Below are 16,414 nucleotides of genomic sequence, written 5' to 3' on the forward strand. Positions count from 1 at the left end.
CATTGCATTTTCTGATTTCATTGAAACTTTTTTTTTTAATTCTTCCTTACGTGAGGATGTTTTTTTCTATTGATTTTTAGAGAGAGTGAAAAGGAGAGGGAGAGGCAGAGAAAAAGAAACATCGATGTGAGAGAGACACATTGGTTGTCTCCCGCACGTGCCCTAACTGGGGCCGGGGATCAAGCCTGCAGCTGAGGTACGTGCCCTTGACCAGAATCGAACCCATGACCCTTCAGTCCGAGAACCGACACTCTAAACATTAAGCCAAACTGGCCAGGGCCATTCAAACTTATTTTATATTTCTAAGTTTTATCTTCTTTTTTCTAAATATCATACACATTTCTCATTAAGGTTATGTCTAGGTGTGTTTTTGTTGTGATGTCTTGTCTCATATTTTCAGTGTGATCCACTGAGACAGTGGTCTCTTATTTGTGAAATGGAAGGGCAAGTCCATCTGAGCAATTATACTCTTTCCAAATATGGAGAGTAAACACGAAAGATGGAGTTTGCATGTAAAAGCCTGTAGATTGATGAGGATAATAGTATCTTCCTATAAAGTTGTTGTGAGATTAAAAGAATTAAATGCTTTTAATTAATTGATTTAATTAAATGTTTAGAACAGTGTCTGGCATACAATTAAGGGTTACTGTTACTTTCATCATCATTATCATTATTTTGTAGTAGTAATAGTCTATATATATATAAAAGCCTAAGCGACCGAACGACCAGTTTACTGACCACCAGGGGGCAGACGCTCAATTCAGGAGCTGCCCCCTGGTGGTCAGTATGCTCCCACAGCTGGAGCACCGCTCAGCCAGAAGCCTGGCTCACGGCTGGCGAGCACAGCTGCAGCGGCGGGAGCCTCTCCCACCTCTGAGGCAGCACTACCGAGCAGCAGTGGCACAGCAGGGCTGGGATGAGTGGGAGCAACGTGGCACTCGGCCCGGCTCAGGCTCCTCCCTGGCCACCTGCCGCTTCGCGCACTGCTACATCCCCCAAGGGGTCCCAGATTGCTAGAGGGTGCAGGCCAGGCTGAGGGACCTCACCTGTGCATGAATCCGTGCACTGGGCCTCTAGTATAATCATAACAATGCCAGATTTGGCACTGCCCCCATCAGATGAGGAATCATCCCTGCTGGGTGGTTTTCCCATCCTCAGAAAGGGAAGAGAGTAGGGACACTCTACCCCCTAGCGCTTCCCAAGCAAAGCCAGGTGTCAACATCTCCCCCATAACTTTCAACATATAGGGCACCTCCTCACACAAGACTGTGCTGGGCCCTTCCTGGACAGAAAGCTGTGCCCTCAGAGCAGAGCCTCAGAAAGAACAGACTCAAGTTCAGATCAGGAAGCTCAAGTTCAAAACCAGGTAATGGTCTCAGACATCCCTCACACCCTTTCTCCATAGTGTGGGTGGGTTTAATAGTTACAGAATCATAGACTCTTACAGCAGAGGGTGATAAGCCTTGGAGATCCTGTGATATTCAGCCTGACAGTAGATGGGCCATGCACATAAGTAACATTTAACGAGCCCTTACTACATGCCTGGTACTATTCTTATGTAATAGTCCCAACAGCATGAAGATATTTAATGTATTTAGACCCTAGGAAGTATGTGGGACAATTGTTACGTTTTCTTCAAGTCTAGTATCTCATTTGATTCTCATAACAACCCAATGAAATAGGCAGGAAGTAGCAGAGGCCCCACTTCACAGTCCTCCTGCCCCAGCCCCTGGCAATTGAGCCCAGCTCCTAAGTCTAAATCAGATTGAGGTGTGTTGCTCAGGAGGCAGCACAGTGCTTCCGATGGTAAGCAGTGAAGACCTGAAACATTGTAGGAAATATTATCTTTTTGGACCCTCCTCCTTCCCCCAGCAGGTTGTTTGTCTAATGAGTCTCAGAGCTTATAAGTGTTTCTAGGCCATCCAGTCATCCATCTACTTGCAGTTGGGTAATCTGTGTATTTTCCTTGGACTCTAATGCTAGCTCCTAAAGCTTATAGAAATGTGATCAGCTTTAATGACTAGTTTATGCATGGTAATACTCTGATTCAAGCCAATTTGGGATTCTGGGGGGACTATAAATTGAAGCTGCTAATTGCACTTCCTCACTGCCATTGACCAACCAGTTCCTTTCACCTGCAGCTCAGAAGTGACATGCTCTGTCATTAGCACTGTGGCATCCATCCCCAGCTGGCCCCCTGATGTGTGCTGGCACATTTTATAGCCCAAATAAATGCGACAGAACTGTTACACAAACGTTTATGCCTCATTATGCCTCATCTTTTTCATCCTCATAGAGGTAACATTTTGATATTTCCTCCCCTTTGTGAACTGAATATTTTTCCCTTGCCTATTCTGTAATTGCTCAGGTTAATCCCTTGTAACCTTGGATTATAACTTTCAACCTTCTGTTGGGCCTACTTTAAATCTTTTGATTTTGCTTACAATGGGTGAACATTTTTGTTACAGTAAATGGTCCTGTCGCTATGTTTATTGCCTTGCCTTTATCGTTTCCATGTTTCCACTAGGAGCTCACCACCAAGGACTCATGATCACGTATGACCTAGGATCTAGAACTAGGTGTCTGGCACAGTCCTAAACTATGCTGTGGGGCAGCTCAGTCTCTCCTACTGCCCGTCATCACTGATACCCATGCAGAGGAACTGAGACAGGCACACAGATGGTGACAGTACAAGGCCAAACTAGTGTCGAATGGGTGATGTATAGTAAGTGTTTTTAGGAGACAGAGAGGGGACCCAGAGAAGCTTCAACCACTGGCCCAAAGGGTGGGTGGGCTTTTGGCCAGTGGATACTGAGTGGGTCTTTCCTGGGACAGTAGCTCCTCGTGGAGCAAAGACACTGAAGATACAAGACCATGTCAGTCAGTGAGAAGTTCGTGCACAGAGGGCGGGCGGCCACCAGAGGACCAACTATACTATCAGACCACAGGGCTGGGGGAGGTGAAAAGATATTAATCTGTATGCCCTCTTAACATCATTAACATTAATTATCCTCCCACCCACCCACACCGGCCATAAAAGTGTCCTATCTGAATGGAACTTTAAAAAATCTAATTCAGACTTCTGCCAAACTAGACTATAAATTTGAAGGGTTGTTTTTATTTAAAGTTCCTTAAAAGTTGAGCTTGGATCACCCCTCATCTTCATTCTGCAACTTTCTTTGGAGCCTTTCATGTTGAACTGATTGGGACGAGGTCACCATATCACAGCTGCATTTCCTGCAAGAGAGCACCTATCCCCCAAAGGCTCCATCCTTTTAGACTGTTGAACTTTGAGAAACAAGTACTATGTTAAAACCATGTTAGTGGGGCCCTAGTTTGGCTCAGTGGATAGAGCGTGGGCCCATGGACTGAAGGGGTCCTGGGTTTGATTCCGGTCAAGGGCATGTACCTCTGTTGCAGGCTCAATCCTCGGCCCTGGTCGGGACATGTGTGGGAGACAACCAATCGATGTGTCTCTCACATCTATGTTCCTTTCTCTCTGCCTCTCTCCCTCCCTTCCACTCTTTCTAAAAATCAATTAAAAAATCTTCAAAGTTAAGTAGTAAAAGCAAGTTATGATTTCAAATTAAAATATTGTGTGTTTGTATACATACGCACACATGCACACACACACACATTTTAAAAGAGAGATGGATATTGAGCAGGCCCAGATTGCATGTGTGGTTACCTCAAATTTTAATCAGTATGCTATTGTACCCCTTCAGCAGAGAGTGTGTGATTACTACAGCTGTGTCACAGTGACATGGGTTTGGGTACTACAGATGAGCAGCATTTTGGAAAAGGCACTGTTCAGCTTCAAATCTTTGTTCCTCTGTGGATAGACTTCTCTGAGCCTTCCTTCCTCACCAAAAAATGCGGTAGTGATTCTTATCATATCTACACCAGTCGTTCTTGATCTTACTATTGATGAGTCCCCATTTTGTATGTCACCCAAATAATTCTCTGGACCGCTCCACTCTATACTCTGTCACCTCCTTAGTTCAAGCCAAATTGTCTCTCACCTGCACTCTTGCTGGGCTCTTGCCTTCACACTGAGATAAAGTGATTTTGAACCACAAATCTAAGTCCATCTTCCGTTTTAACATTTGAAATTTTTCCTCAAAATAAGTCGGCATCCATGATCTGGCCCTAGCCTACCTTTTACTCTCTCCTCTACCTCACCCCATCCACACTCACTGCCGGTGATGTCTTTGACATTCTCCATAAGCCCAAATGCATCAGGTGCCCTCACACCAGCTGCTCTGTGGGGGCCACTCCCTCTATCTGGAATGTGCTTCTTGCCCCTCCTCTGGCTCCCACTGTACTCCTGAGCCCTTACTTAGGATCCATCTCCTCAGAGAAGTCTTCCTAACTCCCTTAGGCTGAGTCCCAGCTCCTACATTCCTCTAGTCCTGCGTGCTGCCCTCTGCCGGCACCCACAAGCTCATAGGGCAGCTATCTCCGTCCTTGTCTGCCTCTGCTCCTAAATGCAGAGCTTCTGAGGGAGGAATCACGTCTTCACACATTAACTGAAGTGCAGTGTCTGGTATGGTAGGTGTTCATTGCCTATCTACCCAAAGACCAGGGGCTGTGGCTGCCCTCCCAGGCCTCCTAGAGGGTTTGATGGCTCTTTCACCCAACACGTGTTTATTTGTTGGCTGTTGTAGGCAAACAGCCTTTCACTTATAAGAAAGAACCCTGCCCTGTCTCTCTGCACTGCACAGCCATGAGCTCGCCAGTACATCCAGCTTGGCTCCAGCGTGCAGGGAATGCACAGAGGCAAATCTGGCAACTGCCCTTTGCCTCACAGTGTGGTGTTCAGCAGAGAAGGGCCCTGTGATGGCAGACATTTGCGTTTAAATGTTAGAAATACTCTTTCTGACCCTTCACAGCTAATGGAGTCCCATGGTTCCTGATCTGTCTGTTCTTTGCCTTCAGGTCCACATTGGCCAACTGTATTCGACTGACAAGCTTATCATTGAGAATCAGGAGAAGCCCAAGACCTAAAGACCAGCACCATCAGCAACCACGGACCACCTCCAGTACCCACTCTGCGCTTGGGATTGGGATCCCAATGGACCACGAGTGGCTTCTTGCATCAGCTTCAAATAATAACCTCTTGCTCAACCTGCCCTGTAGAAACTGATACAGTAAATTGAATGAGGTTTCCATTCTCCTGCAGCCTTAGTGGCAAGGGTGGCTGTCTCTCCTTGGTTCAATGTTAGAATGAAGAGCCGGTGCTCACTCAGAATAATGCTGTGTTATTGTGTCTCCTCTCTACCCCTCCCCCCACCCCCCAGTAGCTCATCACCACTTATACAGAGCATCTCCAGACTTTGTTTCTTAGTCCTCAACAATAAACAGGATTGTCTCCCTAAGCCTGCTACCCAGATACACTCATCCTGATTAATGCACTTGCATTTCCTGCAGCTGCAGGTCCTGCACAGGGCGGTGGGGGTGCCAGGAGGGAGGCTCCAACCCTCAGCTGAGTCCTCCCTTTCTGGAAGCAAGCCCAGGCACCAGGAGAGATTTGGGGGACAACAGGGAGGAGGGCAGGGCCTGGGGGCAGAAGGTGCACCCTGCAGTTGATCCTTAGGCCCAACGCAACCACAAGGATGGCAGGCAGGTGGATACACACCTAGAGACACGGCACTCCACCCCTGGCAGCTCAGAGGTCTGAGGATCAGCACTGCCTGGGAGCAGAAGCTCAAGCCACATCCCAAACCTTTTGAATCAGAATGGTCAGTCTAACACTGGAGGTAACTGCAGGGCCTTTGAAGTTCAAGGAGTGCTGCTGTCAGCACTGCTTCCAAAGCTGGCCCCCAGCTCACCTGCTGAGTCTGAACCTCCCGGAGATTTGGAGCATTTTGAAATTTCTGAGTGCTTCCCTCCCCTTGGATTCTGACTTAGTAAAAGGTGAAACAATAACTTACATGTACATTTTTTTAAGCTCTCCTAGTGTTTTTAATGTTTAGCCACCTCGGGAAACTCTGCTCTTTATGTTACAAGTTTAAAAAAATTGTTTGGCTTTATCCTTGCAAGTACATCAGTTCAAAACATGGGTAGAGGTATTAAATAACGCACTTGACTTGTGGAGATTTTATGAGGGACCAGGCCCTGAGTGATTTTTTTGTTTCATTTTGTAAACAGAGCTAAGTGAATTCATTATTTATGTGTCTAGGTTTGGGACAGGCTCATATAAATATTTACAGGTTCTACAATAGCTGTGACAGTGTCACCAACATGCCACAGAACTGCCCCTCCAGCCCCCCATCATTTTAATTCACATGAATCAAGCACAAGCAGTGTGCGGCCCCATCCTCATACTCGTGGTAAAGATCATGCCTGCCCATCTCACCCATGGATTGTAGATGTTGTAATAGTGCATTCAAAATAGAAGAAACGTAGTCATTGTATTTGGCATTACAACTTGTGACTTCAGAATGCTTTTGCCCATGGATAAAGTCTCAAGGCTGCAGTGTGAGAATAAATAGTCAGCAGACGCCCAATGTCGGGAGTGCGCCCAGTGTCGGGAGTGCGGGAAGTCTTCTCTCCCTTCCCACTGATCGCAGTGGATTAGAGGATTAGTCTCCCAGCCCCGCATGTGTGGCTCTGGGTCACTTTCCACTCTGCGTTAGTACAGTTCATGGCCATTCAACAACAACTGCATCCAACAACTGTGCTAGCTAACAGATATCACCTCTGATTTATACTGAAATTAAAACAGCTGCTACTTAGAAACCCGAGTCCACATATGAATCTCTTCTCTGCAAGCCTCACATTTCTAACAGGCTAACAACTCCATAGGAGACTTCACCACATTTTAGTCACAGAGCCAGTAGACCCAGCAAACTTGACTTGTTCTGCAGGCCTTTAACAGAAGGTTAATTTATTTAACACGTCTAAGGGCCGGCTGAAGTTGCCTCATGTCAGCCAGACATGAACTTAAAGTTGTTGAACCTGGCAGAAGGAAGCTATAGGCAGTGCCTCCTCCTGGGTGAACACTTAAAACAAAATAAGTAATAAAAATAAAAAAAGAAGGAGGAGGAAATAAAGTCAACAGGGCTTGGATGTGAATTGTGAAGGGAACCTAGGTGAGGGGCCTGGGTAACAGCAGATATCAGGCCACCAGCTAAGACAACAGGAGGAGGCACTGCCTATAGCTTCCTCCTGTCAGGTTCAACAACTTCAAGTTCAAGCGTCGACAAATTTATCTGTTACTTCCAAAGGTTGAAAATATAATTTCTTTTTATTCACTTTTTTTAAATCTACTGGAATAAATCAATCTTAAAAGTCCTTAGTGTAGCTCAGTGGTTGAGCATCATCCCATACAGCAGGAGGTTGCTGGTTCAATTCAGGTTGTCGCTCGATCCGTAGTGGGGGTTGTGGGGCGCTGCTGGAAGCAACCAATGGATATGGCACTCTCACATTGATGTTTCTCTCTCCCTCTAAAAATAAATAAACTATCCTTTTAAAAAAGAGAGAGATTTTACCCATCCTTCTGTAGAACAGTATCCCCCTCTATAGGTGAAGCATATAGATATATATCATCACTGGGGACAGGGACAGTAGGGGGAGTTTTTGTATATTGAGCAAAAGATGACATGAAACTTAAAAAGCTGAGGAAGGTTGGTTTACAAACTTTAAGAATATGGTTCTAAGAATGAAACTAAAATGTACAGTAAAATACTATATCAACAAGGTTACAGAAAGTTCACAACTTATACAATGAGCTGCTTGCTAGAAAGCATTCAAACAGCAGAAGGTGAATGCATTTTCTCACAAAGGATAACATTTTCTTTGACTCGGGAATTCTTCTGGATCTACCCACAATCATGGATAAGAAATTCCTTGATGAATATGCTCTGAACCCAGATGACCAAATCTTGGCTGAAGACAACTGTATGGACTGTTGGAAGGACATTTTAAAAGTTCCAACTGTTACACTGTGCCAATGGCTTCATGACAGCAGCCGTTGTGTGATTCAGAAGCCCCAGCAAGCAGCCACATTGTCTGGACCATTAGAGTGGATGTGCTGAAGTCACGCAGCCTAAGGCAGTGAGGCCCAAGAGGATGCTCATCATACAAGCAAACGGGACAGCCAACAGGAACTTGGCTCTGTGCATATCAGGTGGGCAGATGCCTTGTCACTAATCTAGGCTAGCATTTGCCAGTTGTCACAAAAAGATCTGGACAAAAGCTGGGACTGGGTAGAGAAAGGATGATTTATGTACAATACAGCAGGCTTTCTCTCTGGTAGTTCGACCAGAAGCTCTGTGGACAGGGGCTCACCTTGCCTCTGAGAACATCAGGGTCTTCACTTTTCGATCTTTCTGTGGCCCTTATACTACAAGGAACCATTTATGATCATTGCTTTGCATGTTGGGCTCTATTTAGGGAGTAAGATAGATGCCTTTGCTTTTGCCCAACAGCGAAGTTTTAAGTCTAAAGACCCTAAAGAGAGAACCCAGAAGGAGAACTCTGAGGTGAATCGACTGTTCCTTACCTGGGGGACCACTGACACCACAATGGTGACAGCAAAAGAAGTCGGCTCCTTGTTTGGAAATTAGACCACAAACAATGGATACTTATAGAGCGAGAACTGCACTTGACCTCAGACTGGGCATACCTGCCGGTCAGTGTGACCAGGCCAGTTGGAAGCACTCTGGCTGCACCTTCCAGAGAAGCCCCTCCCAGATTTCAGCTGGCTGAGCAGAAGCAAGGAGAACAGCTTCCTGTAAGTGATCTGCACCCTTTTCCTGCTGACATGATGAGCATCCTCAGGATGATCAGGGGTACTTTATTTACTCGGTTTGAGAGTATCACTTAAATGTCTGTCAGTTAAACGTTAAAACATTTCAGTAGAACTTCCTTACTAAGTAAATTTATGTGACTTCATCTGTCTTGAATACAGAGACAGTTTAATAACAATATAATTGGTTCTAGGTTTTTAAAGGATTATTTCATTTAGGTGCAATATATGATCTACATAGCACATATAGGGTATATGACAAAGGACTGCTATATTATGTAATGCTGCGTGTCTTGTGAAGGTTTGCCAAATACACTCTTCCACTCATGCTTCAAACATGCAACACACAGAATTATTAATCTGCCAAGTCTTAGCATGTGCTTTCACTGTACAACCATAACCTTGCAGTTCCTTATCTATATATAAAAAAGCCTAAGCGATCGTTATGACCAAACAACCAAACGACCAATCGCTATGACGTGCACTGACCACCAGGGGGCAGACACTCAATGCAGGAGCTGCCCCCTGGTGGTCAGTGCGCTCCCACAGCCAACCTCCTGTGGCCGGCCAACCTCCTGCGGCCCCTTCCCCCGGCCAGCCCATCCCCCCAATTGACCTGATCGGGGGAGTCGGACAGCCAACCTCGCGGCACCCCTCAACCCAGCCAGTTGGCCCCGATCAGCCCTGATTGCTGGCCAGGCCGAGGGACCCCACCTGTGCATAAATTCATGCACCAGGCCTCTCGTGGAACTATAAACAGAAGCTTGTTCAAAGGGGGGAATCAAGATGTTGCTAACTCATTACAAAAAATAATGAGCTTTTTATTTTTTAAGTTGGACGACGGGAATATGGAATGAGGGTGGTGGAAGCAAACCAGCACAGGACAGCCTAAGACCTGGGGATGCCATCACATACGAAGGGATCCATCTCCAGCCTGACCATTAATTGACTGTGATGTTGTCTAAGTCCCTCAACTTGGACCATGGCTCCTCTGGGACAAGTCCCAGGATCCCTACTGACCTTTCTAGCTCTAAAAGCCTGAAATTCCAGTTAAAACCGAAGGGAGGAAGCCATTCTTTAGCCCCTCTGAATGTTAGTTTGGGGACCAACTAGCAGGAAATCTTGGGTGTTGTCTTGTGTGGAGGTTCGGTGCTGTTTCAGGCAGCCCAGAGCTTTCAGCCCAGCCCAAGGTGCATGAGAGCCCACATCTGGGATTAAATGGCAGCTCAGCGAGCTGGGCCCTGTGCAAAGGCACAGGGAGCCCCCAGGGGCCCTTGGCCCTTTGGAGTCTTCACCAGCCTCTAGTCCAGTGTCTAACCCAACAAGTGTGCTTCTAATTTTTTCTGAACCAAAAACTTTTTCTTCCTGGCTCTGCTGGCTTCTGAGATTCCTAAAGCAGAATTTGACTCAGCTGAAAAAGAAAGAGAATATCTATCTTGCTTACCCAACAATAACTATCAATAACTTTTCCCTTGCAAGTCTTCAAAGACAGACACATGGTTTAAATTAATTTAAAAAAAAAAAAGTTATGAGTGTACTCAGAGAGGAGTGAGCAGCCTGGGGTGGAGGCCAATTGTGGGGTCCCAGCTAAACACATGTGAAACAACCGAAATGACCAGTGCTGAACTGGCCACGTGCCTGAGGACAGTGTGGTCTAAGTGAACCACCAAGGTCCTTGGGTTTGACTGAGCCTGGAGGGGAGTGAAGTGTTGGGGTAGAAGATGGACAGCTCAGCTATGGGAGGGCTGAGAGAGGCAGGTACACGGTGCTTGTGCACTGAAACGGTGCAAATCCTGCTTCCTGTCAAACTGACAGGTCCATTGGCAGCCAGAGAGCTACAGACAGCCCAGAAAGCCTTCACCTTCCAGCTCTGCCTCCCTGACGGTGAGATCCTGGGCAAGTAGCTTCTCTAAACTCATCTATCACATACCTACCTTACACGGTAGCTGTAAGGATTGTACATGCATAATGCACATAAATATCTTCTACGATGTTTTATAGAGAGTAAGCAAGCAGTAGCCACTGGCTACCTTAGCATTCATTTAGAAATGGTGTCAGATACCTTAGGGATGTACAAATGCACCAGATGTGGGTTCTTTCCTGAGTTACAGTACATTTAGCACTGTATTTAAGACATGTATATAAACAGATTTGCAAAGTCTGAGTGAGAAGTTACCTATCAGAGGCACAGATAAAGTAGAGCTAGAAGGGGGAGTAGAGGTAACTAACATACAAAAGAAGGAGAAATTCTTATGCCTGAGCCACAAATTCTGAGTTTTATTTAGTGTGGAAGGGGGCTGTTAAGAGATAGGAGCACGCAGCAGCTGAACTGCGTAGTGATACACAGAATGCCCATGAGCAGAGAGCCAGCCAGGAATCTGTGGTGGTAACTTACATGCAAGAGAATTAAGGCCTGGCTGAGGACAGTAGCCATGTGAATTAAATGGAAGACTGAATCCAAAAGTTATTTCCAAAGGACAGACTTGATGAGAGAGATTGGATACACCAAATAAAGAACAGCAGTGAAGCAAAGATAACTGGAATACTTTGATGCTGAAAGACTGGCAGAATGGTGTTGCTCTCACTGAAATAAGATGTAGGGCAGCAATACATCCCCCTTAATGCAAATACATATCTACATACACTGCATTCCGTGTGTGTGTTTGTGTGTGTGTGTGTGTGTGTGTGTGTGTGTGTGTGTGTGTGATCTGCAGTAGAGGCACTGGGATATCTGCCTATCTCATGAGAGCCCTTTTCACTCCCTCAGGCCTTGGGAGCTCTTGATTGCCACTTTGCATCATAATCCCACACACACCACCCCCCCCCACCACTTCCAGCCACAGCTAATGGAACAGGGATGGACACCTGACCAAAGTGAATCAAGTATGTATTTTTCTCTTAGACACTTAAAACTCGGAGTGAGACTTCTAATTTCTTTCTTTCTTTTTTTTTTTTAATATATATTTTCATTGATTTTAGAGAGGAAGGGAAAGGGAGAGTCAGAAACATCAACGATAAGAGAGAATCATTGATCGGCTGCCTCCTGCACGCCCTGCAACCCGGGCATGTGCCCTGACTGGGAATCAAACCAGTGACCTCCTGGTTCATTGTTGATGCTCAACCACTGAGCACCACCGGCCAGGAGAGACTTCTAGTTATATCTGGGCTGTTTGCTGGAACTCAAGTGACATGGACTTGGGAAGTTCACAGCAGCCACCTCCCATCTACCATGTAGATGGAGCAGAGGAGAAACCCAGTCTGCAGGGAGAGAAACGTGCAGGAGAACAGAGCCGACAGAGACCCTCCAAGTCCAGGTGGCTTCACACTTCCTGGCTTCCAGGCCCTGGAGAGACCCAGTTGCCTTTAGATTACACATGATGGCCCAGCATCCATCAAACCAATTCTCCTGTTTGCTCAAGCTGACTTGACTTAGTTTCTGTAACTTACAGTGTGAAACATTGAACAATATTGTATTTTATGGAAATATGAGCCCACTGTAAGAAGTTAGTTCACAGGTAGAGAAGCCAAGATGGTGGCATAGGTAAACACCTAAACTGCTGCCTCGCACAACAATATCAAAACTACAACTAAAAGACAAAATGGACACCATCCAGAACCACAGGAAAGCTGGCTGAGTGGAAATTCTACAACTAGAAGAAAAGATGAAAGCACATTGAGACTCAGAGGAGCTACAAAAGGCTGAGGTACGGAGACTCGCACGCGGAGAGGATGGGCGGCTGTGTGCACGGGGCGGCTGAGTGCGCAGCTGGCTTTCTAAAGCAGGAGGGAGAAGGAAACTCCTGACTGCACTGAACTCCAGTCCCCAGTAAGACGCTGGGAAACCAGACTCATTCGGGGGGGGATCTGGACTGTCAGGAAAAGAGAAAGCAGACTGAGACTCAGGAGCTGCGGAAGGCAGAGGTCTGGAGGCACGCGCACAGAGAGGACTGACTGCTGAATGCACAGGAGGCTGAGTACGCAGCTGGCTTTCTAAAGCGGGAGGGAGACAGAAGCTCCCGGCTGCATTAAACTCCAGTTCTGGGCAAGTTTCTGGGAACCCCGACTCATTCGGGGAGAAACTGGACTATCTGGCAGCGGGCGAAACTCGAGGGTGGCTTTTTCTCAGAGGTGCTTGCAGCGATTACCAAGGGACACTGAGACCCAGGGGCCTCGTAGGGCAGGGCTTACAGGAAACCAAGGCTGTCTGCTTCGTCCTAAAACTCCGCCCCATCCAAGCTGAGCACAGAGGCTTTTGCAATTTTGCCAGTCTTGTCTCATAAGAGTGTCTCCAGCACAGAAGTTCTCCCAGCATAGACACAGCTGATCCTCACAGCCAATTGGCCTGGAGGTCAATTCCTCCCAGTGATACCAACAACAATCAAGACTTAACTACAACAAGGCTGAGCACACAGTACACAAAGGGGTGCACCAAGAGTGTCCACCTCAGGTAACTGGGGAGGCTGAGCCACTGTGCCCTAGAGGACACCTACCACACAAAGCTACTCTACCAATTCAGGGAAGCAGCAAAAATGCGGAGACAAAGAAACAGATCACAAATGAAAGAAATGGAGGAAAACATATGACTGGATATAGAGTTCAAAACAATGGTTATAAGGTTTTTCAAGAACTTCCTAGAAAAGGCCAATAAATTTAGCGAGACCCTCAAGGATATGAAAAAGGACCAACTAGAAATTAAACATACACTGACTGAAATAAAAAATATACAGAGACCTAACAGCAGACTGGAGGACCGCAAGAATCAAGTCAAAGAGTTGAAATACAAAGAAGCAAAAAATACTCAGCCAGAAAAGCAAAAAGAAAAAAGAATCCAAAAATTTGAAGATAGTGTAAGGAGCCTCTGGGACAACCTCAAGCGTACCAACATCAGAATTATGGGGGTGCCAGAAGAAGAGAGAGAGCAAGATACTGAAAACCTATTTGAAGAAATAATGACCGAAAACTTCCCCCACCTGGTGAAAGAAATAGACTTACAAGTCCAGGAAGTGCACAGAACCCCAACCAAAAGGAATCCAAAGAGGACCACACCAAGACACATCATAATTAAAATGCCAAGAGCAAAAGACAAAGAGAGAATATTAAAAGCAGAAAGAGAAAAACAGTTAATTACCTACAAGGGAGCACCCATATGATTGTCAGCTGATTTCTCAACAAAAACTATGCAGGCCAGATGGGAGTGGCAAGAAATATTCAAAGTGATGATAGCAAGAACCTACAACCAAGATTACTCTACCCAGCAAAGCTATCATTCAGAATTGAAGGGCAGATAAAGAGCTTCACAGATAAGAAAAAGCTAAAGGAGTTCATCACCACCAAACCAGTATTATATGAAATGCTGAAAGGTATTCTTTAAAAAGAGGAAAAAGAAAAAGGCAAAGATAAAAATTAAGAACAACAAATACATGTCTATCAACAAGTGAACCTAAAAATCAAGTGAATAAAAAATCTGATGAACAGAATAAACTGGTGAATATAATAGAATAGAATCAGGGGCATAGAAAGGAAGTGGACTGACAATTCTTGGGGGGATAGGGGTGTAGGAGGTGCGGGAAGAGACTGGAGGACAGTGCGGGGGGGAGGTAAGGGCAGAGGGTGGGGTGGGAACTGGGTGGAGGGGAGCTATGGGGGGAGAAAAGAGGAACAATTGTAATAAACTGAACAATAAAGATTTATTAAATTAAAAAAAAAGAAGTTAGTTCACATTTTTTATAGGTAAGTTCCCCACTGAAAAGGGGACCTAGTCCCAGTGTCAGTCCCTCAGAAGTAGGAGCTGGAATTTTGATGACAGGACCTAGGTAGAAGAGGGAGGTTGAGCTCTTGCCAGATACTGAGAGGTCCAGATGTCTTGCACCCTCATGAGAGACCAGGAGGAACCCAAGCAAAATCTCCTTTCTTTCCTGTGGATGAACTCAAGATATGCTATCTTCTCTGTGTTTGCACTTATTGTAGCAATTGTGGTTCAGAGCAATGGATCTGGGTCTGGCTGTTCTGGGTTCAAATCCAAGCTCAGTCTATTTTTCACTGGGCTCTTTACTCATCCCCCCTGAGACTCAATTTCTTCAGCTATAAAATAGGAGTATTACCTATCTCACAGAGTTGTGTTGGAATCTCTAAGGGAAGCCAATAAATAGCACCCAACCTCTTCCCAACCCAAGTTTTGTACCACTTAATAAATGAGAAAAATGAGGGACAGTAGAGTCATGCCATTTTTATAGTTGCTGTAGGCTACTCACAACACTGCCAAGTGTGAGTCAAATGGGTTAAGTAAGTCCATACTCCCAGGGAGATCCTTTACACCAGAGAAGTGTGAGTCTGCAGAGTGTACACGGCGCCAAGGTTGTGGCCTCCCACTGGTGTGAAAGGAGACCCACCCTCTAAACCAATGGCCGCCCCACCCCCGGTCCCTGTGGGCAGCAGTGAGGAGTAGGGCAAGTTGCCACAGGGTCGGGGAAATCCCTCTCAGCAACCAGGAGGGGTGACGCGGTGTCTCCCTTCCCCTGCTCCCAAGTGATCATTACTCGAATTGAATAAAATAATCCAGGCAAGTGGCATCCCATGCTATGGGTATCTAACGAAATAAAAGTCAGCCATTCTCCTCAGCAACAGAGGGACATAATTGACACATTAGGACACAGAGGTTCTGCCCACCACTGCACTCAGGGTGCCTGTCTCTGGGAGATGGGAGATGGCATGTGTGGATCTGTAATTCCCTAGGTCCATCCACCTGCCTCAGCGGGAGGTGAGGATCTCCAGGTGCTGGCCATGACTGCTGAATGCGTAGGTTTCAGTTTTGTCTATTACGTACAACAATGCTATAAACATTCTCATACGTGTCTCTTGGTGTCCATAAGTACAAGCTTCTGTGCAAATGCAGAATTTCTGATCAGATGGTTATGTGTAGTCAGCTTTAGTAGAAACTGCGCAACAGGTTTTCAATGTGACAATCCCACCCCTTGGATGTCATTAGGCATACTTGTGTGAGCACAGGACTAAGGTGAAGGGAGAGATAGACCAGGCTCCTGAGAAGCAGCTCTCCACTGTGGGAGGCTGCAGCCTTTGTCCAAAGACACCTCTCCACCCTCTGCCACGAGGGAGGCCCATCCAAGGAAATCAGGCAGAGCCACATGGCCCTGCCCTACCAGGGATTGTCTGAGGACCAGCCTCAAGGCTCTGAATGACAGATTTATTAAGGAAAATGGCATTTCCTTACATGTGTGGGTGGTGGAAGTGTGAGTGCAGAGAATGTGCCTATACGGGTAGATTTGGAGTTGTCCACATAAAGGTTCATCTGTCCCAAATGCAAGCTCCATGAGAGCCAAGCCCCCTGCACATCTTTTTTTTTTTTAATATATTTTATTGATTTTTTACAGAGAGGAAGGGAGAGGGATAGAGAGTTAGAAACATCGATGAGAGAGAAACATCGATCAGCTGCCTCCTGCACACCCCCTACTGGGGATGTGCCCGCAACCAAGGTACATGCCCTTGACCGGAATCGAACCTGGGACCTTTCAGTCCGCAGGCCGACGCTCTGTCCACTGAGCCAAACCGGTTTCGGCCCCCCTGCACATCTTAATCCCCACGTATCCCAATGCCATGGCTGTGCCTGCCACATAGAAAGGGCTCCATCGACACTTGCTGATCAAA

General features: G+C 46.2%; 1 protein-coding gene across 1 annotated transcript in view; it reads left to right on the forward strand.

The window, feature by feature from the left end:
• Positions 1 to 5,254, forward strand: part of LYRM4 (LYR motif containing 4) — a 166,781-nt gene extending 161,527 nt beyond the window's left edge. Inside the window, exon 3 of the mRNA XM_080657457.1 lies at positions 4,939 to 5,254. Coding sequence (XP_080513583.1) covers positions 4,939 to 5,007 — 69 coding nt within the window. The 3' untranslated portion in view covers positions 5,008 to 5,254. The remainder of the gene's footprint in view (positions 1 to 4,938) is intronic.
• Positions 5,255 to 16,414: the final 11,160 nt, after the last annotated feature.

The sequence above is a fragment of the Plecotus auritus genome, assembly GCF_963455305.1.
Source record: "Plecotus auritus genome assembly, chromosome: 2".
Lineage (NCBI taxonomy): Eukaryota > Metazoa > Chordata > Mammalia > Chiroptera > Vespertilionidae > Plecotus > Plecotus auritus.